The 22,808-nt window shown below is 48.7% G+C and overlaps 2 protein-coding genes across 4 annotated transcripts in view; both read right to left on the reverse strand.

Moving 5' to 3' along the window:
- TNIK (TRAF2 and NCK interacting kinase) overlaps positions 1–14,588 on the reverse strand; it is a 181,950-nt gene extending 167,362 nt beyond the window's left edge. Inside the window, exons 1-2 of the mRNA XM_010573088.1 lie at positions 14,403–14,588; positions 11,676–11,702 (exon numbers count right to left, since the gene is read on the reverse strand). Of these exons, the coding sequence (XP_010571390.1) occupies positions 11,676–11,702; positions 14,403–14,588 (213 nt within the window). The remainder of the gene's footprint in view (positions 1–11,675; positions 11,703–14,402) is intronic.
- Positions 14,589–16,180: 1,592 nt separating this feature from the next.
- Positions 16,181–22,808, reverse strand: part of PLD1 (phospholipase D1, phosphatidylcholine-specific) — a 67,002-nt gene continuing 60,374 nt past the window's right edge. For all 3 annotated transcript variants that reach the window (XM_010572897.1, XM_010572898.1, XM_010572896.1), the window contains 3 exons: positions 21,716–21,869; positions 20,935–21,049; positions 16,181–20,363 (listed from right to left, as the gene is read on the reverse strand). In XM_010572897.1, the coding sequence (XP_010571199.1) occupies positions 20,139–20,363; positions 20,935–21,049; positions 21,716–21,869 (494 nt within the window). In that variant the 3' untranslated portion in view covers positions 16,181–20,138. The remainder of the gene's footprint in view (positions 20,364–20,934; positions 21,050–21,715; positions 21,870–22,808) is intronic.

Here is a 22,808-nt window from a genome sequence, read left to right on the forward strand (position 1 = left end):
TCGGTGTGGTAGTCGCCGGAGGGACGACGGGTTGGGGGTTTTGGGGGGTTTTTGGGGGGCTGGGGACCCTCCGGAGGGGTTGCGGCTTGAGGATAAGGGCTGCGAGAAGCGGATCGCGCGTCCTGAGGGCTCTTCCAGCCCTGCGGCGCCTCACGGCAAAGCCCCCGCAAAAGGGGGTTTGGGGAGCAGGCGGACCCCCGCGGGAGGGAAGAAGCCGGGGTACCCCCCGCTACCGGAGCAGTCGCGCCCGTCGGGTCTGGTGGGAAAAGGCGCCCAATTTCAGGTGCCGGACCCAAATTCGGCCAGGCTGGAGTGTCGGGAAGCGCTTAGGGCCTGGTCCTGCGTGGTGCCAAAGGAGCGGCCGGCCGGCTGCTCGATGCACCGCGGGATGCTCGGGTCGAGAAGCGTCCCTTCTCCCGACGGATCCAGGAGCCAGATCCGGGTCACAACCGGTTCCCTCTGCGCTCGGGAGCCGTCCTAGCCCTGTCGACTCCCACGCCGTTCCTGAGTAAGAGTACGAGATTCACGCTGTCTTTGGAATTGGCCAAAACCCCTCCAAAGCCAGCAATAGCTAGGTAGATTCAGCTTCTACTGTTTTCCGTAGTTCCCTTTTTCGGACATGGTTTCTGCCAAACCAGGTGCCGTATATAAATATATATGTAGAAAAAAATCTGTTGCCTTTGAGAGAACCGTATGGAAGCTGTACTTACAACATCAACTTGTGTCAGGAGCTTACAATATGCAGATCTGGGAAGCGGAAACCCTACACATGAGTCAATTGGCAGGCGGATGGGATTTTCTTACACTTTCTGGTCGGAGATGTGCTTCAAAAAAAAAAAGAAATTGTATTACAAACAATCGTGCAGTGGCGGGGAGGCTGCGTGCTGCAGCCGGTGCCGGAGGTGCAGCCTCTCCGGGCTGGGCTGGAAGGGACAGACGGACAAAAGACCAGAAGGAGCTGCCGAAACCTCCCCAGGAGCAACAGGATCCGCCGAGGTGGTTGGAGAAGTCGAGGTGGTTGGAGAAGTCGAGGTGGTTGCAGAAGTCAGGGCCACTGGTGCCTCCACCCTCTGCTCGCTGGACAGCCCGCAGCAGAGGGGCTGCATTAATGGTTTATTAGCGTTATTAGTCCTGATCGCAACAGAGCTGGGGACAGGAGAGGCAGCACCGGTGTTTCGGCTTGCAGGGCTGCGAGGGCGCAGCAGAACGTGATTTTTTTTTTATTTTTTTTTTGTAATGAGCTGCTGAAGTGGCAGGTAGCGGAAGTCGCCTGCCGTGGGTGAGGCGCACAGGGCTGCACAGCCCACAGTGACAGCAGCCTGCCTGAATTTATCCCCTTTTTCCAAGCCACAAATCATCACTCGTTGATATCTTGCATAGTCATTAGTCCTCACTCACATTTAAAGAGCAAATTTGATCAAAATGCTAAACTCAATAAGATAAACACCAGGGACTGTCTAAGCACCCTCCTGAATCTTTGGTGGTGCTGGGGTGTTTTTTTAAAACAGATGTCTCTGTCTGTTCAAACCTAGGTATTGCAATATTTTGCTCGTACTTGTGAAGCTGGAAGAAAAACTGCCTGGAAACTAGTAACAAACCAATGCGAGACTTCCTCCTGCTTTCATTGTTCTCAGGGAGCGAAGGGAAGAACAAACAGAATGAGAGAGGACGCTGGCTTGCTCTAATGTGCTTTCCATCCAAGAATACACAGGATTACTTGTGAAATACATAAGAATTAAAAAAGAAATATATATGTATATGCCCAGTCCTGCAAATAGACAGATTGCCCTGATCCTCAGCATGAATGCAAAGTCCCAAGCTAAACTGCGATTTATTTATGATCTGTCTACTACCTAACAAGATGGTAAAAATGTAGAGGACCCTTCTGTTATCACTGACATAAGAAATGCGTAAAATGATAGTGGGAGGTGAAAGGAAAACCCCAGTGAGGGCTGCTGTTTCCAGTCTGCTCGGGGGGGACAGGAGCAGCCTCGGTGAGGACGTATGTGCCTGGTGGCCTCCTGAGATGCCGGGGCTGCTGTGCGGGCTGTACGGGTGCTCAGCCAGGCTGCAGGAGGAGCTAGAGCTGGGCATTCATTTTCTGCAGGAAGCTTTTGCTGTAGAAAATGAAGTTCTGAGATGTTACCTTTTTTTTTTTTTTTTTTAACAAGGAGGTGTATATCTGTGTCTCTCTGTACGCTGTTTTTCTGCCAGGAGCATCTAAACAAAATCTTGCAGTTGGAGTCACTGTGACTCAAAACAGAGCACTCGGCTGAATTGGCCCAAAATATTTTGCTGGAGTCAGTTCAGCATGAAATTGTGTTTCCACCTGGCCGGTCCCCCCTGGGAACGGTGGCTGGACCCCATTGTGTCTCACCGCGGTCCCTCTCGCTGCACGGTGCCCTGTGCTCCAGCCAGCCCAGCTGCGTTGCAGCGCTGGCATGGCTATTCGTGAGCGGCAGCATGGGCAGGGTGCTGCCAAGCCAAATGAAGGCATTAAGCTGCCACATCCCACCCTCCATGAAGCAAGAGCCATGGATGAAGAGCACAGCTCCTCCTCGCCCAGCTCCCCGCCTCTTTCATCAGCTCTGTACCTGGCATTTCTGCTGCCGCAGAAGCTGGGACCGTTTTGTGGCAAGTCGTTGTTTTTGCCATTTCATCCCCATTCAGAAAGTGGAGAAATGTGAAAATGTCATTTTTTCCTACAGAGTGGCAGTCCCTGGCCTCGGTCAGCCCCAGCGAGCAATGAGCACCTTGATGAACCCAAGCTCCGCTGTTGGTAGTGGGGGGCTAATGTCAGGGTCAGTATTTTTGATTTATTCATTGAAGGGCATCAGCTCACATATAAACTATCCAGGTCATTTGACCTCTGCATAAAACTAAATTTAATTATCTAACAGTTCCACCACTGTTAATTATATCATGAGGGGGTATATGAAGAATGTGTAAATCTAAATGACACATAAGGCCTTGTCCAATTAGCAAGAGCTTCAGGTGCTTCGGATCATTCTCCAAAAGACGAGCAAGAAAAGGAATGAAGCAAACAAGAAAACACATTTAGGCCCTATTTTGGGCCCTGACACACGATTTATTCTACCAGCACATGTGGGTCACTTGTTCCCAATAATTCTGTGACCACTTGGTTCTGTGGCTGGCGTCAGTGTAATTTTTCCGGTTCCCTAAATCCAGGCTGGTTTACCCCAGTGTTTGCCCATGTAATGAAGTAGTTAAAGGAATCTGCCCAAACTGAATGGAGGATGCTGAAAAATTAATACTCTGTTAAATGCATAATAATTGGGGTTTAGGCTAACATGATAACTGTGTTAAAAGACACTCAGAAATTAATGGCTACACGTGTCCTAACCTGCATCTATTGATCTTCTCAAATGCACTTTAACTGATTCATTATCACTTACTGATTGCTCGTCCTTCTGCTGATATGGGTTCCTCTCCAGGGAGAGAAGTGTTTTTCCATTGCATCCTTGGAGCTGAGCAGGACTACCTGTGTGAACCCTGCTGCCCAGCTTTTTCCTATAGCTGTATACAAAAAAAAAAAACCCCTGTAAATAGTTAATAGCTCCCTCTCTTAAGCATTGTTCAACTACAGAACCCTGTAATCACTGCAATGGCAGAGTAAATGGAAAATCAGCAAGGGCTCTTTGAAAAAAACCCTACCTCCACAGATTCATACCCAGGGAACAGCACGGTGCATTTAAGTAGCAAAGTCCTGGGGCACTGCCGAGAAAAACATGGTAGACGGTACAGTTCCAGGAGCTTAACTCGCCCACAGCACCCCTCCAAGCTGCTGTTCTTCCCCAAAATATTTGGCACGGAGGACCAGCACAGGGTTTCCTTTATGCCCCTTCCACTGCAGTTGCATTTGCCTTCTCTCGAGGGCTGCCACCATGGGCCGAAGTTACCAAGGAGGCAACAGCCTAGAAGCCTTCCCCCAGCAAGGCCAGCAAGGTGCTAAAAGAGGCAGGACTGCTTGCTGTGCCCTTCCCTGGTTTATGTAGATCAGACTCACTGTCTGCCTTGCAGGAGTTAAAGGAGGCTTTTCCAGGGTAGCAAGCGCTCGCACCCTTTGAAGCACCGCTGTATTATTTACCAGAATACTAAAATTTACGTATAAAGTTGCAATTTTTAGGTAAAGCAGAATTGTACGTAATAAATAACGCGTGTGCCTCCCCAGCAGATGCAAGCAGGCATTGATGCCTTTGTTGGTCTCCCATCGGCCTGGCTATAGCATCGGAGGCCTAACACGATGTTGATTTGGGCAATACATTTCCATGTCACTATTGGCGAACATGCCACACTAGCAATGTGGGACTTTGTTTTGTCAATTAACCTCTTTCCTTTGTGCCTCTTCTGCAAAGAAAAAAAAACCAACAAACTATCAAAGGGCAACCCTGCTCTTCAGGAGGGTGTCAAGTCTTTTAGAGTCATTTAAAATGTGCCAACTGTGACTGTTTAGAAACCAATCAAAATCCCATTTTTGCACTGCTTGCAGAAAACCTAATGCAGCCTTGCCCCCAGCAAACCGTGTTCCCACAGTCCCGCAGAGGAATACTAATTTCTGCTTTCTTTGCCAAGATCTCAAGGATAACATCAGTATGCGTAAGGTCCAGAATGCGGGAGCTGCTGGATGAGGGACGTTCTGCAGAACCGACCTGCCGCAGCAGGGAAGTCCTCCGGGGGCCTCTGCCCATAAATACCTGCTTTACAACCCTGTCCACGGGACGGAACAGCTGCTCCGTTTTTCAAGTGCCTTTTATCAAAATTATTTAGCATCCCAATATGTTTTTTATGCTGATCAGTCTGGAGCTGAGTTACCCTAAGACAACCAGTATTTATATTCTCTCTTGCCCTCTTCTTTCCTGGCTTGTCTTGCAGACCAAAGGCAGCCCCAGGCCTGGGAAACACCTGACCCGGAGCCACCCCCATCTGGTATTAAGCATAGATCAGTAAAACAAGAGAAACTGGCTCTATCTTTTGTCAAATGCAAATTGCTGAGAGTTAATTAAGACACATTTCAGGAACAGTGAGGTTGTTTTTTTAAAATGATAATCTGTCCTGAGGTGTGGGTAGGGTTCGACATCTCTCCTCGGGAAAGGGGTTACAGAACTGGAACTGTGCTTTGCAGTTCGCAAAGGTGCTGATAACAAAGGTCCCACAGGGCTTCGGCGATGGTCAGACGTACAGGGTATTCAGAGACCTGTGAGACTGGTGGCAATCCAGGTCAAAAACCTCCTTGGCATATTTATTTTTCCAGATTTTCATTTCTTTTTAACAATATCTGTCTTCACCATGGCTTGTGAGATGTGTTGTTCTGCAAAGAAGGCACTATGCTTCTGCCTTTTTGGAAGCATGTTGAATACTCATCATTTCACCCTGCAAAAGGCAAAAGTCTTTTAGATGCAAAAAAAAAAAGAAAGGTTAAACCACAGAACAGACTTTCCAAGTCCGATATCTCAGGCTTTCCACTCATAGTCAATGACCAAAGCAGAAGCAAGTCAGAAAACAACTGGAGGTACTTAAAGCAACTTAAAGTAATCATCTGAGTAGTGCTTAAAGTGTTAGTGTCTGAGTAGGAAGACAGGGTTTGAGCCAACTGCTGTTGCCTTTCTGTGGAGGCTTCGCTCAGAGGTGTTTACTTCCTCATGCCTTCACAGAGATGTGGCAGTCTATGAAAGCACTCCTCCTGGAATTAGATGAAAATGGTTTAAAAAAAAAAAAAAGGGTTTCTAGGTCCTGTCATAACAGGGAAAAGCTTAAAAAAGCTAACCCAAATGTTCACTGAAGGCAAGCCATGCTGCAACTCTTACAAAATGGATGGAGAATTTCAAAGGCATGGGACTTTCTGACTTGCTGAAAGACAAAATCATCATCAGAGCACCCAAAAATATCACTTCACCATTGCAGAACGGAGCTGCTTGGGTCAGAATTTCACGTATGGAGACCTTCTGCAGTGTGCTGCTGCATGGCAGGGAAGGGGATGCAGGCTGACTTCAGGCCCAGGAGATCCTGTAGAGTTGAGATGCTCTGATTTACAGATCATACCAGAAAACTCTGCCAAAACAGCAGGCTTTCTTCGACGTCAGTTTTGTGACCCTCAGAAGGCGTTTTTCAGCCTGCAATATGGAACAACCTTCACTCCTACAAATCCCAGCTGAAGTCGTAAATGTCACCTACAGACGGAAAAGTTTCCGAAAGGGTGAAGAGCCAGACAAGAGCCCTGGCCGGTATGGCCATGTCCTCGCCACTGCCATTTGGCCTGATGACTAATGCTGTTAATGCAAACATAGCACAAAAGGATGGCTAACCCCTCAAGGGCTGTGAAGATTACACCACGCCACCAAGAAATACCTCCAGAAAGCCACAGACAAGTAAGACTGAGTGATTACAGCAGGGGAAAAGCCCTTGAAACACAAGTGCCAGGTAGTACTAGGAGGCAAACTCGTGAAGAAGGGCAAAGGGTTCACCTAGCTGTGCAGCATCCCACTGGTCAGCAGAGATCTGGAAATGAAGTGACATCCAGGATGGGAAAAGCATGGTCAACACTTGGTTCAGCTCAGGGATGTATAGAACAAAAGAAAACAGATATATTTTATACAAGTTCATGATTTTAGTGTTAACACGTGATTTCTGAGAAACTACCAAAACACCAGGCAGGAAACTAGGTGGTTTTGAAAATGTCTATGAATGGCATGCTGCATGTTCAGTGGAATGACTCCATCTTCAGTTAAAAAAGCAGAAAAGAGTGGGCTGATCTCAGAGCAGGGGGAAACCCTGCCCACATCTGAGCCCGCAGTCTGGGCTCTCACGAGCAGGTTACAGCAAGGAAGCCATCAGCTGGGAACTAAATAGGACACTCAGAAAAACCTTGGCAAGAAGGGTAGATCAACCCCAAATGACAAAGATGTGACGGAGCCCCATTTCCCCTGTGCACCAGTGCTGAGTGGGAAGGATGAACTGGAAAATTTCCTTTGAAATTCTGGCCCCTACAGGCTCAAAGCAGCTAGCGTATTAGAGAGACTTTTAAAAGTGACATTATATATTTAATTAATCTCGGGGTTTCAGAAGTTTGTGATTCTCAGTTTGTGGCTCCTGGCCACATTGAGATGGGCTCTGCAATGCCACCGGGGTGGGAAGTCTGTCCTGCTGCTGCATGGGGTGAGCTGGGACCCGCACTGGGCACTTCACCTGCTGGCACTGTTCCGTGTCCTCCTGCCTCGGCTGTCTTCCGCACATCTCGGAGAGAGAGATCCATGGTTATGTGGCATGAAAGAAAGATTGGCAAGAAGGGTGCAGCAGCAACTCGAGGGAAACTGAGGATACTTCACAAGCTGATTGATTTCTTGCCATCCTTTCTGCACCACTTGACTTTTAATAACATATACAGCATGCACAGCACATGGGAATACAGTAACTGGAAGAGAAAGACTCCTGAATGCTGAAAACATGCAATTTCCCTTACCTGGAATAAATGACAGCCCAGTAATGGCATGAAATAAAGTCACAAGGTGTTTCTGTAAAATGACCAATACATTATTAAAATAAACAGGGAACAATCTGCATATGTGCCTTGTCTGATGAAGGAGGGAATGGACTGAGTCTGCTCTGAAGAAGTGCAGAGTGACTGCTAAGGCACAGATTCAGGCTGTCACAGCAACGGGAGGTAAACAGGGGACGAAGACATGGCTGAGGCAATGAGACAAGCTGGACAGGGATGATAAACCAGAGTGATGTGCAGTGGAGATATTTTGAAGATACTGAGCCAAATTCTCTGGTGAGCAGCATCGTCCAGAGGTCACTTTGGCACATGGTGGGTAGATGTAGTGAGCCCACCAGTGCTGCACACCCTGGTCCCATGGCCAGCCCCTCCTGCCCCCCCCACATCCATCCCCTGCCCCTCGCCTTGCTCCCCCATCCCACACGCCCTGCTCCCCCTCCACCGCCTCCAGATCCCAAATGGAGGTGAATAAACAGGGGTTCATCTGGAGCCTTCCACCTGGAAAGACATCAGTAGGAGCTGAGTGTCAGTCAGAAAAAAATACTCACGGGAGTAAATACTAAAGCTCATCTCCCACAAGTAATGCTTGCACTGATTTCAGCCAGTCATCAGTAGTGGCGCCTAACCAAAGATACTTATTGTGAAAACTCATTAGTGAAATCCTCAAGCCTTGAGACAACACCAAGCTGCAGACATCTCCCCTCCATACCACAGCATCTCGCCAAAACGCACGGAGGGAAAGTGCTGACAGCCCCACAAGAGACCTCTCTGCAAAATTTCTCTGGATTATTTAGTTGTTAAAGAAGATTTCAGTGCTTTACACAATATCTTAAGAAACAAGTTAGACATATCCTGACAGAAAATCCACTATCCTCTATGTAGGCAGGTGGCGGATTTAGCACTTTATGAGCAACCACGCTCTCAGAAGCACCAAATGACACATGCAGCAAAGTATGAGTTTTGCAAGTGCCGTAGCTGACACAGGCTGTTTGCTGAAAGGGAATTAGCCTTTTCCTCTGCAAAACTGAGCATTAAGAACTAGTCTGACTGCTAGTCAATGGCAATTAGGCTGCTAAAAGCCCAGGTTGCTTTTGGAGAATAAGACTTGAGCTCCTGAAACATGCAGGCCCTCTTTCAGCCTTGTTTTTCCTTTTTTTCTGTCTCTAACATGAGCTAGTGTAAGAGCTGAGATGCAGCTGACCTGAAATTACCCATTAAAAATAATGAAAAAAACCTGTAAGACAACTGTAAGACAGCAGTTTCTTCCAGGCATGCAAAACAACCATGTTCGCCCTTACCAGTATTGCCTGTGTTTTGTTTCAGGTCCTGACATTGCAGATTAAGCAATTTGGGAACATAACGAGCACGTCAGCTCAATACCGAGTTCAGATTAAACACAGTAAAACCACCAACAGCAGTAGCCGTTTAATCAGAAAGAAAGAAGCATATAGGGTCAAAATTAACATTATCTCCTATAGCGTTGGGAAATGTCCACTTCAAATTTATCAACAAGATGCTGGGCACCTGCTAAACACACCCAGAGAGTGAAATCGGAAAACTAGCAAAAAGCCTGTGTACCAGTAAATCCCATATTAACTTATTTTTGTAGAAGTTTATATGAACACGATATAACAGAAGTTATACTGAACAAAAGGAGAATGTACAAGCCTGTTCAGAAAGGATGGTTCTTCCAAGCAGCATGGCTGGGTGTTACCATGGGGAGGAGATGGGGCCAGCTCGCTTGATTTTTGTCCCAACTCTTGTTATATTCAGCACTTTTGCAGATCCTGGAACCAGACATCTATACTTTAGTATACTTTAAAAAGAAGTAAACATCTGAAAGTCGTAGCCCTAGGAAAACGGTAGAATACGATCCCTGAGAGGGTTAAAGAAAGCAAAGGTAAGTTCAGATGACCTGAGGGTGGAGGTGATGGGATGTGTGAGGTCCCAGCGACCATCCCATCCTGTGTGAGGAGGGCTCCCCGGCACCTTGGCTCCATTCCAGCCTTGCTGTAGCCTTACCAGAAGGAAAATATTGGAAATGTGGGTGACAGCTTAGATTACACATTGTTAGAAAGAGCCAGGATAATCTGCCGCCAGCTCCCTAAAAGGAAATCTTTAGCTAACAAATATGCTGCAGCCTTTTGAGCTGGCAGATAATAATGAAACAGTGAATAAAATAGAGCTGGGTTTCAGGGAAGCGGTTGACTTGGTGCCGTGCAAGGGGCTGCTTCACCAGGCCGGAACGAGCGATGCAGAGCAGGAGACCTGCTGCTGGCATGACTCGGCCGGGAAGAGGAAGAGGAAGAGGAAGGTGGCGGTTTGGTTTTGTGGGGTGTTGCAAAACACCACGCTGCAGCCCCGGCACCGCAGCCGTGCCAGCGCCCTGCGCTCAGGGACGGTCAGCATGGCCTGATGGGCTTCGTGCTCCTCACCAGGAGGGTTCATCACGTCCAGGCGTCACCTCCATGTCGCTCCCATGACACTACGACACACGGTTTTGCTAGAGGGATCTGCTAGCGGGTCAAAGAAAAGCTTCAGTTTACTGGTTTATAGAAAAGAAACTACCTAGTTTTCACAGAGATCCCTACCCATCATGAGGACAAATAGCATCTCCATGTTTCCAGTCGGCTTTGTCCTATATACGGCTATCAGATTTCTAGGGAAATGCTGTGGTTTTAGGTCCCTTAGCATTGCAGGATCCTGGAAAGGTGCACCATGGTGCTGCAATGCAAATGCATAACAGTGCTGCTGCTGCTGCCATCACCACCAGTAACACAGGACAGGCGATACTGGTCTAAGTCTGTTCTGAGGAGAGGAACCTCATGGACATGGACAACTGGATTTTGCTCCTGCTGAGAAAGTCTCTGAAATAGCACGTCCCAGCTCAGGGAGACTCCTCCTGCTGAGACATTTTGAATAAATTCTACATAAACCTTTCTGATAATAATAATGTTAAAAATAATAATAATGAAATGGCAAGACACAGAAAGCATACAGACACAGTGGAAACCAAATTTGGAATGATTTAGATCGTTCAGGCTTTTTTTAGGGTAACAAGCAGCTAGCGCAGCTCACCACATGCTCGCACAACCCAAGAGCTTGAAGTCAGCGCGGAGGTTTGAATGAATGATTCATTATTCCGCACACGCTCCGGCTCCTCCGCCGCTCCAGCCTGTACCCAGCTGGATCTCAGGAGAAATTCCTAGAGTGTGTAATTGTGTATAATGTGATCATCCTGCAGCAGGAAACAGGTTTGTAAGCATTCTTCGCCAGTACAATTGATGTCATACAGATATGGTCTGCGAGGAAACAAAGTGGAGATGTATATTGCAGCGAGTCATTTGAGAGCCAATACAGGCTTCTGGGAGTAACGTTTTAGACAGGGAATGTATTTAAGCCCAGAGAGGTGAGGTATACCTAGTATTTCATTTTAAAACGGCTCAGCGTGACCGTGTTCAGAGGAAAGGGGAAGGCGCTGACCCGCCAGCCCCCCCAGCAGCCTCTTTGGTGCAGCCAGCAAGGCCACATTTGGGGTTGCACCCCAGGGGCTTTGCAGCCCTTCGAGAGAAGCTCCCACGGGAGCCAGGGCACCGTGGAGGAGGGAGCAGGCACGGCAGGACCCAGCCCCCCGGGTCAGGGCCCGGGAAAGCGGGCACCCATCTTTTTTTTTGTGGGTGAGCACGCTGAGCCCGCAGCACCCTCTAGAGGACCGCAGCCACCCAGCCCTTGGTGCCGGGGAGGATTTGGATGCGCTGAAAAGCATCTCTCCCCTCCAGCCATGGGCACCAGTTTGGGGGATGCACGGCTGCTGAGCCCTGTGCGTCTCTCCTGGGTGGCATCAGGCCTCCAGCTTGTCCCTCCTGGTGCTGGGAGGGATGGGATGCAGGCAAGGGCTGGGATGGAGCGGGCGAGGTAGAGCAGGGGCTCCCCACCAAGCTGGGAAGTAGCATCCAGGGAAAAGTCGTCCGAGCTCCTGCTTTGCAGGGCTCCAGGCCTCCGATGCGTCCCCAGCCGTAGCCAACGTCATCTCGATGGCAGGTTTAACCCAAATCGGAAGGCGAGTCCTCGCGGGTGCGGAGATGGACGCTTCCCTCCCACCACGCGGTCCCCGGAGGGCTGTAGGCTGCAGCCCAGTTTAGCCCAGCATCCCTACACTCACCTCGACAGGGCAGCTGTTCTCCTCCGGCTGTGGCAAGCGCAAGAGGAGTTAGGTTGAATGTTACCGAAAAGTGACCTATCGGTGAAATCACACGTCAGTGTGGCTCCAAGGAAACATAGCTTAAATTCCTGCATGTAATTAAATGCACAGGTTACGTCCAGCCAATTACCAGTATCTGCTATACTCTCTCCCATCAGTATGTGCTGGTCAACACACAGTCCTGACAGATATATGGGGTTCACCTGGGATTTGCTGGGTAGAAGACGTGAGACACCCCAGGACAAACATCCTCCGACCGCTGTACTATGCTGGTCCATGGCTTGTGGCTACAGCTGCCTTCGTTTCTGGAGTTTCCCAGTTCCACATCTAATCCTGGCCAAAATAGGAGTTTTCTGTATAAAGCAAGCCATTAACTCTGCCTAAAATTAATCCTGTATATAGTATTTAGTTCATATTTCTGAAGTTACAGTGCTTTATGTTTTATTTCATAAACCATGCGTCTATTTCAAGAGGAAGCATGGCTGAAACATGAAATCCTGAAATGTAAAAAAACCCCTGCAAAATCTGAAGTCTCAAACCCATCTTTCAAGACGAAATTAAAAAATGTCGGGCAAACAGACTGAGTCTTCTCCTGAGGGATACGTTTTCTGTTTGTCTTGGACGTACAATGTGCACGTTCCAGCCCGTGAGTCTACCGAGGCTTGGTTGGTAAAGAATGAAATAAGGAAGGCAACCCAGAGAAGAGAATATAAATACTTCTGCCTGTTTTGTGAGATAAACTGGAGGAATCAGATAAATGCCAAAGGCAGCACACCAGGAGCGGGACAGAGTTCCAAAGCTGTGGGCAGGAGGGAGCCGGGAAGATTGGCGTCTCTCTGGGTGACAGCCCAGCCTGTCTGTCCCCCCTCTCCTGGCTGGTCCCAGGAAGGACCTGGAGCAAGAGAGCAGCCATCCGCCTGGACACGCCGGAGCATCCGTGTGACACGGCTGCTTTTAAGCTGTCTCTTTTGCGGGAACGTAAGGCAGCGTACAAGGACCTGGCAAGGATAAGAGAAGCTGAAGACCAAGGCGGTGGGATGGCATCTGCCTGGACAGCGTGGTGCACCCATGGGTGCCAAAGCCCTGGTGCAACCACCGCGCCCCTTGGCCCTGGTGGTTTCTCCAGCTGAAGAGGTGGGACCAGCTCTTACCTGAACTTCTGTCGTGCCCACACCACCTTCACCTTCTCCCCCCCGGCGATGGGCGACTTCCAGCACATCTGCCCCAGCAGGACTCCAGCACTCCTCTGCCTCATTAAATGCACAACCCTTGGCCGAGGTTGTGGGCCAGGTTTCCCGGTAGGGCCGTACCGTATGGATGGGCCATCAGCAGGGCACGACAGAGCTCCTGAGCAGCACGCGGACGGCTCCACCTCTTCTGCTGGGCACCAGTAATCTCCAGATAATAGAAACCTGTGAAGCCATGATAACACCGTCTATCTCCCCGGCCTCCTCTCCTTTGTCCTCAAATAGGAACTCACAGGATGTTTAATTATTGAGATCAGGCTGAATATGGAGAGATTACTCATCACTGGTTCTGGGTATAAACAGTTTCCTTTGCAGAATAATTTCTTTTTTAAAAACCCCCCCCCCCCCCCAATTAATTCCCACCCCAGCCACGAGCCTCAGTAGAAAATCTTGCCATAATCATTTTGAGCTAAATATTCTGAGTAATCAATCAAAGCAGTGGAACCAATTTTGAAACTGTCACTTTTAATTTTTCCAATAAAAAAAAATTGAGCATTTCACTCTCAGTGCTGTTGTGATTCAAGCTCTTAAAACCTTCGCTCCACTGCATCAGCGCTTCAGAGACGTACTTGAAAATCTGAAGAGCCGGCACAATTGCAAGGAAACTAAAACAGATTGATTTTTAGCAGTGAGAAGAAACCTCACGTTTCTTCACGTGCCTTTAGACCCGTCTCACAAAAACCTTTTCTTTCTTTCTTTCTTCCCTACTTTCCTCCTCTACAAAAATAACTAAAGAGTATTAGTAATTTCATACACGCAAAAGGCTGGCACTAATTAAAAAGTTGACACGTTATTGAGAGCTCAGTGCATAAATGCATGGCTAACGAAGGTCCAAAGAGCAGATCTGCTTGGTGCTGGGGTGGAGGAGAAGATTTCTCCAGCCTCCGGCGCAGGATGCCAGCGGACACATCAGCGATGGAGGAGCCGATCTGTGAGAGGAGGCAGGAATGGCCTCAATACAAAAGCAGCTGAAGAAATCCATCCTGGAAAGAACAGTTCTATTAAACGTATTGGCAATGTTGCTTTGTGTTCAGGGTATGCGTGGGCTGCATTTCTGCTCAGCGAGGAGCCATCAAATTAGAGGCTTTGCAAGTCGTTCATCAAGCGAACGCTTTGGCCGGAGGAAAGTCAAAGGGAGTTTTGCCATCGCCCTCGCCGGAGGCAGCGCGGTCCTGCCTCCCCTGCGCGCCTTGTGCCAGCTATAGCCCGTAAGCTGGCGTCCACTTGTGTTTTCCATGGGCTGATGGACGTGGGTGAAGTTGTGCCCGGTAAAAGCGTTGTGTGCCTATGTGTTGGAGAGGCAAAACAGCAAAGCAGCAACAGTACCCTCAAGTTGGGCACCTACATCCCATAGGAAAGGGAACGCATCCGTCCGCCCTACAGACCGATACCCAAACTCCCTAGATTCAGCACCGCTTCTAGTTCCACGCTAATTTCCCACCGAGATAAGCTTGCCCTGAGATGCCACGACTCTCCTGCGCTGCTCGCGCAGAAACCAACCGATGCCGGCAAGACAGAGCCAGCGACGGCTGCCGGCCTCAGCTGCGGCCGCCCGGCGTTCCCCCCGCGCCTGCACCGCTGCCAGCCAGCACCTCCGCGCCCAGCGGTGGCTGGCGGGTCTCCGCATCGCTCCTGCTTGCTCTTATCTCCGCTCGCAAGACCTCCTAAGCGTGATGCAGCGAGCATGTAATTAGCCGTGAGATGTCGGAGCGGCAGCAGAAGCTGACGGTGTCAATCAGCAGCTGCCTGCCTTGTACCAACGCACCCCCGGCCCCGAAGCTCCGGCTCTGCTATCTCAGTTTATTGTGTTTATCAACAGCACAGATTGCAGCTGGAAGTTCTGAAGATGCAGAGAGCCCTTTGGCTTTTGAGGAAGGAGATGAAACATAAGAAACAGAGAAGTTAATATGTTTTCAGTTTGCGAGAGAGCTTGGAAATGCCACTGATGCTTTATTCATTTCTTCTCCCCCTGGAGGACAACAGTGATCTGCTTTTTCCTCTCTTTATGCCGAATTTCCTTTACTGAAAGTTAAAAGGGACAGTGGCAAGTTAATTCTATTTTGGAGACAGACCATTTTTGTCTGTGCCTTCCATAAAGCCTTTGGATTATTAAAACTCCTTTAAAACAGGAGGTTTTAATTTATTTAATTTAAGAAGTCCAATTTTGTGTTTCTATGCTGTTTCACTTCAGCAATTTCTCCCTCCCAGGAAAACCCAAATGACTCAAGTCTAGCCATTTTTAGTGCGACCCCGGGCCTTTTCCATCACATCGTGGCTGCTGGGGCAGCACTGCCAATGCAAGGCAAGGGCAGAAGTCAGCCCACAAGCGGGACATGGCCACAGTCCCCAAAGCAAGCAGAAACGAGACCAAAGCCAAATGTTTTGACACAGGAGGATCAGTTGTATTTTCAGGCCATTAATACACATTCATTTACCAGATACAAATGGAGTGGAAAGGAAAGCGATCGTTAGCAGAAACAAGGATACAAAACAATTCCAGCAGCCTTCACAGAAGGGATATTCAGTGTTCACTGCATCGTCGGAAGGTAGAGACGCACGGAGACCTGCACTCATGCTTGAAGTGGAAGCTCTCCTTTTGTTGATCAGTTTAGCTAGAGACATGAGTTAGAAAAAAACCCACATTCCCAGAACTGTGACCTCCGACACTTTTTCTTGTTTCCCCGAGTGTCAAGAAAGAATCTGGTAAGTCAGAATTATTTACATGGAGGAGATTTTATGAACACACAGTGGGAGGTTAAAAATATCATAATCACAAATACTGAAAAATACAACAAGAAAGCAGGCAGGGAAGAAAGAAAAGAAAAAAAAAAAAGAAGAGGAGGAGAAACCCCAAGAGGATCATTGCATTCAGTGGTCGACATACAGTTTGTGGGTCTGCTCCACTTTGATCTACCTTAATTTGGCACGCTTGACTCGATTCACTGCCATGGCGTTACACTCCTTGTTTAAAACCTCCATTCTGCAAAGCTCCTGGTTTCAGCAGGATCTCAGCTGTGCAGAAGGCATGGCCCTTTTGAAACAATGCCACAAAATGCGAGACTGCGTTCACGTCCTGTGGGCCAGCCAAAAGATGCTAACCCCTACCCATATACCTGGTCCGGAGACCACTTGCTTTCTTCACCTCGACCACCACCGTGCCCTACACACCAAGTCCTTTCTGCCAGAAAACCAGTGCAGCAGCTCCGCAGCTGATGGAGGTGTGTCAATTTGGCAGGAGGAGAAAGAAATGGCATTAACCTGAAGGACCATTCATCTAAACATCCTCCCAAATGCAGCCTCTGTGCACAGATTACAACCCCACGACTGTCCTAACTACAAGTGCACAAAAGATTTGTTACGCTGAAATAACAATAGCAAATCACATCTGAGCTTGATTGTACATGGATGTTTCCTTGGAAGGAATAAAGATACTGTATATTATTAATGTCAGGGTCCCAGCTAGGCAAAACCTGCACTGAGGTCTCCCCCAGGGACAGCACCAGGATTGAGAAATCATGTTGTGAAACCTGATCAAAAGAAAGGAAAATGGAGTGTCTGGGGTTTAATCCAGCGAAGGTCACATCAAGTCAGGCGACAAACTGAGACCAAGGGACCAGAAACTGAGCCGAGCACTTTGCATCTGCCATGGAGCACTGGAGTAGTTCTCCTACAAATTACTTTTTAGTAAAGTTCTTACATATGATGATGGTTTATCCTTCATCTTTTAAATCATGCATTAACTTTACAGTGAAACATTTATCCAGTCCAACATCTATACAACAATACATGTATTTTAAAATATCAGACTATTAAAAAAGATATGGTAAGGAGTGTGAGTTCTCAAAGTGGCACATGTTAAGGAATAAATTAAAGGGAAAAAAAAAAAAAAAGGGTTCTACTCAGGTTGAACTACAACATAAAGTCTGAGCCTGGGAGAAGTTCTCATTTCCCATAGTTCTAACAAATAAATGCCACAAGAAACAGTTCATGTTTCTGGGTTCGCTAGTGCTTGAATCCACATCACTTGTTACAGTACTGTGTATTTGCGAGTGATCCTCTCCCGTTTGAAGGTATTAAAAATAAACCCACGCTGGTATTACCGACTAAGTAGTGATTGTTTAGGTGCAGAAATTAACTCTCTCAAGGTGTTCAACCTCACAGGCTTCTTAATATAAGAAATAAACCTCCTGTTCACAGGACCCAAGGAACGACACAGCCCGCGGGTACAAACAAGAGTCGTGCCTTCACTGGAAATGGCTCCAGCCCCATCATCTGTTTGGGGCGAGCAATGCTGTATCCACGGGGGGGGTCCTGGGGATGCAGGGCGCTCTGCACTGGGCCGAGGCTGCCTTGCACACCTTGCTTGCATTTGAATGCTACTAAATTCCCGGTATCAGGAATTTAGCACCAACGCAGGGAAGGGAATGTTCAGCGCGGCTCTTCTGTTCCCACAGAGGGAAACCCCCTCCCGGACAGAAGCCAAATGTGAGGCCCGTCTGCTACTTTAATAATGAAAGACCTTCTTAATTAGCACCTTTTCATACCGAATCAGTCAACTAAATCTCTCCTCTATGGCTCTGCTGTGTTGCTTGGGACCAGCAGCCATCACATGGTGGGCTGAGTGTTGCAGAACCTGGGAGGTTTTTCCCCAAAGCAGCCTGGCAGAGGGGGACTTAACGCCACTGGAGTTATGAAGCCCCAATAATTAGCTACCTACCACCTTAAAAGACAATATAAGGATAATTTAACGATTACAAGAATCTTTGCTAATATGAGGACGGGGACAATAAGAGCACTTAGAAGATGACAGGAGTCTTGCACTTCTTCAAGGTTGACGTGTAGCAGGGTTGAATGCTTCCTTTTCAACTATGAATACAGATCCGTGTGACTTACAATGATTCTCTGACAGGCTGTAATTGTTTAAAGTTAGCAGCTTTGTTCAAACTAAAACAGCTAAAAACATATCAGGAGAGAAAAGCTCTGAACTAGCACTGACATGAAATAACAAGACACCTTTGATCTTTCTTGATTGCAAATGGTCAGGGCACATATCGCTCTGGCTCTGCAGGGGGTGACCCCAGGTCAATTTTTTTAAGGGAAAAAAAAATCAAGGAAACATACTTATCTGCTTACAGCATGCCAGCTAAAAGCATCAACCCCCTGGACCAAAGGTCATCACATAAAATGCTGCACAAGCACTTCCAACAGGCTAACCAGACCACAGATGTACCAACCAGAAAGGAGTCTAATTGGCAATTGCATCTACAAAACATGAGCTTAAAACAGTGAAAACTGTAGGAAGGGGCTGAGACTCGGGCTGCCCTGGAGGAACGTCTGGGGTTGTTACTTACTCAGGTGATGCAGCAGGCACAGAAGTACCCGGTGCGTATTTACAGGTCTGAAGACGCAGAAGGCAATGAGCTAAAATGCGGTGCCAGCTATGTTTTGGGGATAGCTAGGCAACCAGTGTGATTCTTTTCCAGTTAAAAACAGGTGAGACTGTTGGAAGAGCCAGAAAAAGAGGAAAAAAACCCAACTTGCTTGTGAACTAAAGTAAATACCAGTTCACCTGGTCTTTTGACTAAGGAGAGTTGGGCACAGGGTTAAACCCAGCTAGCAAAGGGATCCCCCCCAGACACAGTGGCAGCAGAGGAGCTCAGCCTCCCACTTCTCCAGATCCGACCCCCCCTTAGGCATTTCTAAGGGTCTGATCTCTTAGTGTTGGACACGGCACTGCTGCCTGCCGGGGAACGTCTCTCCTGGGACCGCAGTTGGAGCTGGACGTGACATCGGGAGACACGGCTCATTGCAGCATGGAGGATGGAGGGAAGACCCAGGACAGCACCCACCACGCGAGGTCCCGGCCCAGGAGCGGTAGTGTTTTGTCCAGGGATGCTGAATCGAATTGCTGCTTCGCTGCACAGCGAGATGCAAAATAGCTTTGGAAACTGTCTTACAGAAACGGAAAACAGGACTGAGCATGCTGAGTTTTACCTGTGCTTGGGAAGACATGTCCTGCATGACTGAGCTCAAGATTGTGGCTGGCCTGATAACAAAGCAGACCAGAGACAAAGCTTTGCCAGCTGCTCCCCGTCCCCCTTGCATCCACCCCATACTACGAAGCGACACGTCAGCTTAGTTCGCGCATGGCGTCAGCTCTAGCTTAATGGCCTTTCCCTTCTTTTAAATAGGGAGGAAAGAGATGGAAAGAAAGTTCTACCTATGTACTGCAATAGAAATGTACGAATTGAGGACCCGGAGCGCAGGGCTTCATTTGGCCCACGCTGGCTTTTAAGTTTCTGTCCCGTCACATGCAGTGCCTTGCTTTCCTTGAGCTCTGGAGATCTAAGGCTTGAGTTTAAACTTTGATCCTCTCCTGGAGAAAGCCTTCATGCAGTTCGAACAAACTGATGTGCTGCATTTCTGTAAAGGCCAGCAAACTCCAGAGACGTCCAGCACTCTGGCTCCATCGAGGCTGCTCTTTGCCAAGACCTAGGCAATGCTGCGCTGCACAAGGATTGCTGATTGCTCTAGCTATGGTAGAAACAGTTTGTTGGTTTTTTTTTTTTCCCCCCAGAGGGGAGAAGAGACCAAAATGCTGATTCTGATACAAGATTGTTAGTCCGTTTCCATTTACGAAGTGAAATACCTACACTAGGCTAGCTGTAGGACAGCCCAAGGCAGCACCAAGCAGCACTTCCCGGCAGCGCAAGAGCAACTAAAGGGGTGAGATGGGGGATTCCAGTGAGCCAAGGTGCCGATACCCAAAAGCCTTAGAAGTACACGCAGCCCACGGCTCCTGCACAGCCACAGCAGGATTACAGTACGCACGCAACCACAATATACAGCTGGCAGTAGTAACGACATCGATTGGAATTTGTTTCCTGTCCTAGGAAGTGGCCTGCATCCTTTAGGTGCTCAGAACATGCCTTAAGCAGTAACTCCTTCAGAGGTTAAACTTCTTATTTGCCATAATTTCCAAGTCTTTCTGCTCCCCTCCTTTGCTAGTGTCAATTTGCTTCAAGTTCCTCCACCAAAATCCCTAAGAAAGGCACATTAGCTTGGTGGAGATCTTTTTCGCCTCCCTTAGCAATAAAAAGCTTTCTGAAATCCCGTATCGTTCATCAGCTTGTCTCTAGAGAACCAGGCTTTAAAACGTAAAGCAGTCTGCATCTTCTTAAGTCCAAACCTCCATGGGTACCATGGACTCTTTTGTTCCGACGGAGGGAAGCAAGTACTCTTCCTCCAGAAAACGAAAGGGGAATTGTACTAAAAACCCACGAATCTTTTTTAATTCTTCTGCAGCTTTCGCAGGATCATCGTTCGCTAATTTGGGCTTGTTGATGAAATCACGCAGTTGGGTTAAATTATTCACCTGGTCACTGGGAAGGCACCGAAAAACCTGATCAAAACAGAAACAAGAAGTGGCGCGTCAGTGCCGGGGAAATACTGCAATGCAGAGCTCCCAAGAAAGACCAAAACATCTAATACAAATTCCCCAGGATGGGAGTGACTTAATTAACAGCCTGAAGAACAGGGAGGGAAGACGTACGTGCCTATCTGTGATATGGCTGGAGCAGGCAGAGGGGAAGCTCCAGGGCCTTTTCTGATCACTGCAAAAGCTCATTAGAAACCAGAAGTAAAATTTGATTCTACTCCAGTTACGCTATAGCCAGCTAAGAACACTAAGTCACCACAGCCAGTCACCGCAGCTATATTTGATACAAAAAAAAAAAAAAGAGAAATCAGAACTGCTGCCTTCCTGGGCCACTGTCTCACTTTGAGGATGCACAAATTCCAGTTTCTTTTTCACAGCTCTTCCATCTGACTCCACTCATTCCTTCAAAGCACCTCTGATGGTCCAACCCCAGGAGCTGGACCTGCTGCCCTTGCTTTCCCCGCGCTGCTTCTCCCATTGGTATCTGCTGCTGCCACGTGGGAAGGAGGGAGGAGAAAGGCACCGTGTCCCTCACCTTGTCGAAGATAGTGGCATTGCGGGCTGCCGTAGAAATCCACACCTCCTTGAAGAATTTGTCACAGACGGGATCCTGATGTTCCGGACTGAGATCGGAGCCGCCAAGGACAACCCTGAGAAGACAAAGGGATTGAGGGATTGATGCTCACGGAGGCTGAAGCACCAGGCACTCCCCCTCTTGAAAAATGTAGGGGAGGAAAAGTTTCCTTGGGACTTGCCAAACGCTGCGTGCTCCCAGCGCCCTCCTGCTCCCATTCCCTGCAATAGTCTGTCAGCCTTAATGTTGCCCAAGTTTCTCTTTTTTTTTTTCTTTTTGTTTTTTTTTCTGTGCAATAACTGTCCAGATGGGAAACAGGGTGGGGAAAGAAAAGAAAAAAGAAAAAGGTCTTAATGAAAAAACGTCCGTGTTGTGGGCCAGATGGCTGCTCCAAGTGAGGAAACTTCCATTAGAGACACCGCCATCCAAAATTGAGAGAGTGTGAAAACAGGATCTGGAGGCAAAATATCACTGTCTTGTTTATGAGCTCGCCTAGCGAAATCCTGGAGCAAAACTATTTGTAAGTCAAGCTGCCGAGCTGAGGACAGGAGTGGTGTGAGAAAGGCTAACGCCAACGGAACAGCGGCAAAACTCTGGGCTAAATTCAGGCCAAGCAATGCTAAACCTGAGCAGGCAGCAGCAGCCCCGCTGGTTTGAAAGGCTCTGGGCAGGCGTAAGCCTGAGCAAGCCCTGCCTGCATCCCCACTCGCTGCCCGCACTCGCCCAGCCCCGTGCATCCCACCTGAAGCACCGCAGCCGGAGGGATTGGGCAAACTTCCCAGCGCTGTAGTCCTCCCCGTCCATCATGGAGGGGACGGTCTCGGTGTCCTGCACGATGATGGCCATCTCGCTGTCCCGCTTCCCCAGCATGCTGCGGTCGTTGATGTTGGCAGAGCCTAGCAAAGGGGAAAACGAAGCACTGGCAATGCACCACCACCACGCGAGATGCTCCTGCATGCCCTCCATCACCACCCACCACCCCCCGGGCCCTCTGCATCCCTCATCTCCATGGGGGACCATCTATGGCTTCGCTACGTAAAACCCTGACCAGAGAGCTTCCTTATGGAAACACAAACCCTGAGAGCCAGGATTTGGGGGAGGGAAAAAAACCCACCCTCATTTTTGCAGGCTTCAAAAGCTCCAGGCTTGGAAGAAGGTTAAATCACAGCCAAGCCCAGGCCAACGTTTGCAAAAGTTTACTCTCTCTGTAACTTCCCAGACGCTTTTGCTGAAGGATGCCACAGCTTTCAAAGGCCTCAACTGCATTTGGTTTGGATACCAAGTTACCTGACGCAGGATGGGCTCCATGGGTAAATCCCCTCTTACCTTCAGTAGAGGTAAGAAGAGGGGAAGTTTTTCATTTGCATTTGGAAGGTAGGGGTTTTTGGGAGGGCGATCTAGGCAGAAGGACGTCATCTCCTCACTGTGGGTAACCAACCCCCCCGTCCTGCCAGGGCCACGCTTTTGTGTCTGCAGACACAAGAGCTCAGGCACCGTCCCTGCTAACGCAGCAGCAGACCCCAGAGCTCTAGGGGACCTTCTGACCACGGGAGATGTTTCTGCTCCACTCCTTGCCCTGTGCCTGCTGCAGCACTACTGCACGCTGCGTAAAACCCAAAGCCCCGAAAGGAGAGGGGTGCTTTCCAGAGGGGTGCAGGGGGGGACACCTTCCCTGGCGGTGGGACCCACGGGTGTCCTGTGTATGGCTCCTCACTTGCACCCTGGGAAATAACCGCTTCAGTCCCCAACAAAGCTGCTGGAAGGCAGCAGACGTTTCCCCCGTTGCATTTCTACTGCGCAGCTCTGGCTGTGCCTTTTGCGGGGGGGGGGGGGGG

Source organism: Haliaeetus leucocephalus, unplaced genomic scaffold (genome assembly GCF_000737465.1).
Source record: "Haliaeetus leucocephalus isolate CR32 unplaced genomic scaffold, Haliaeetus_leucocephalus-4.0 Scaffold362, whole genome shotgun sequence".
NCBI classification, from domain to species: Eukaryota; Metazoa; Chordata; class Aves; order Accipitriformes; family Accipitridae; genus Haliaeetus; species Haliaeetus leucocephalus.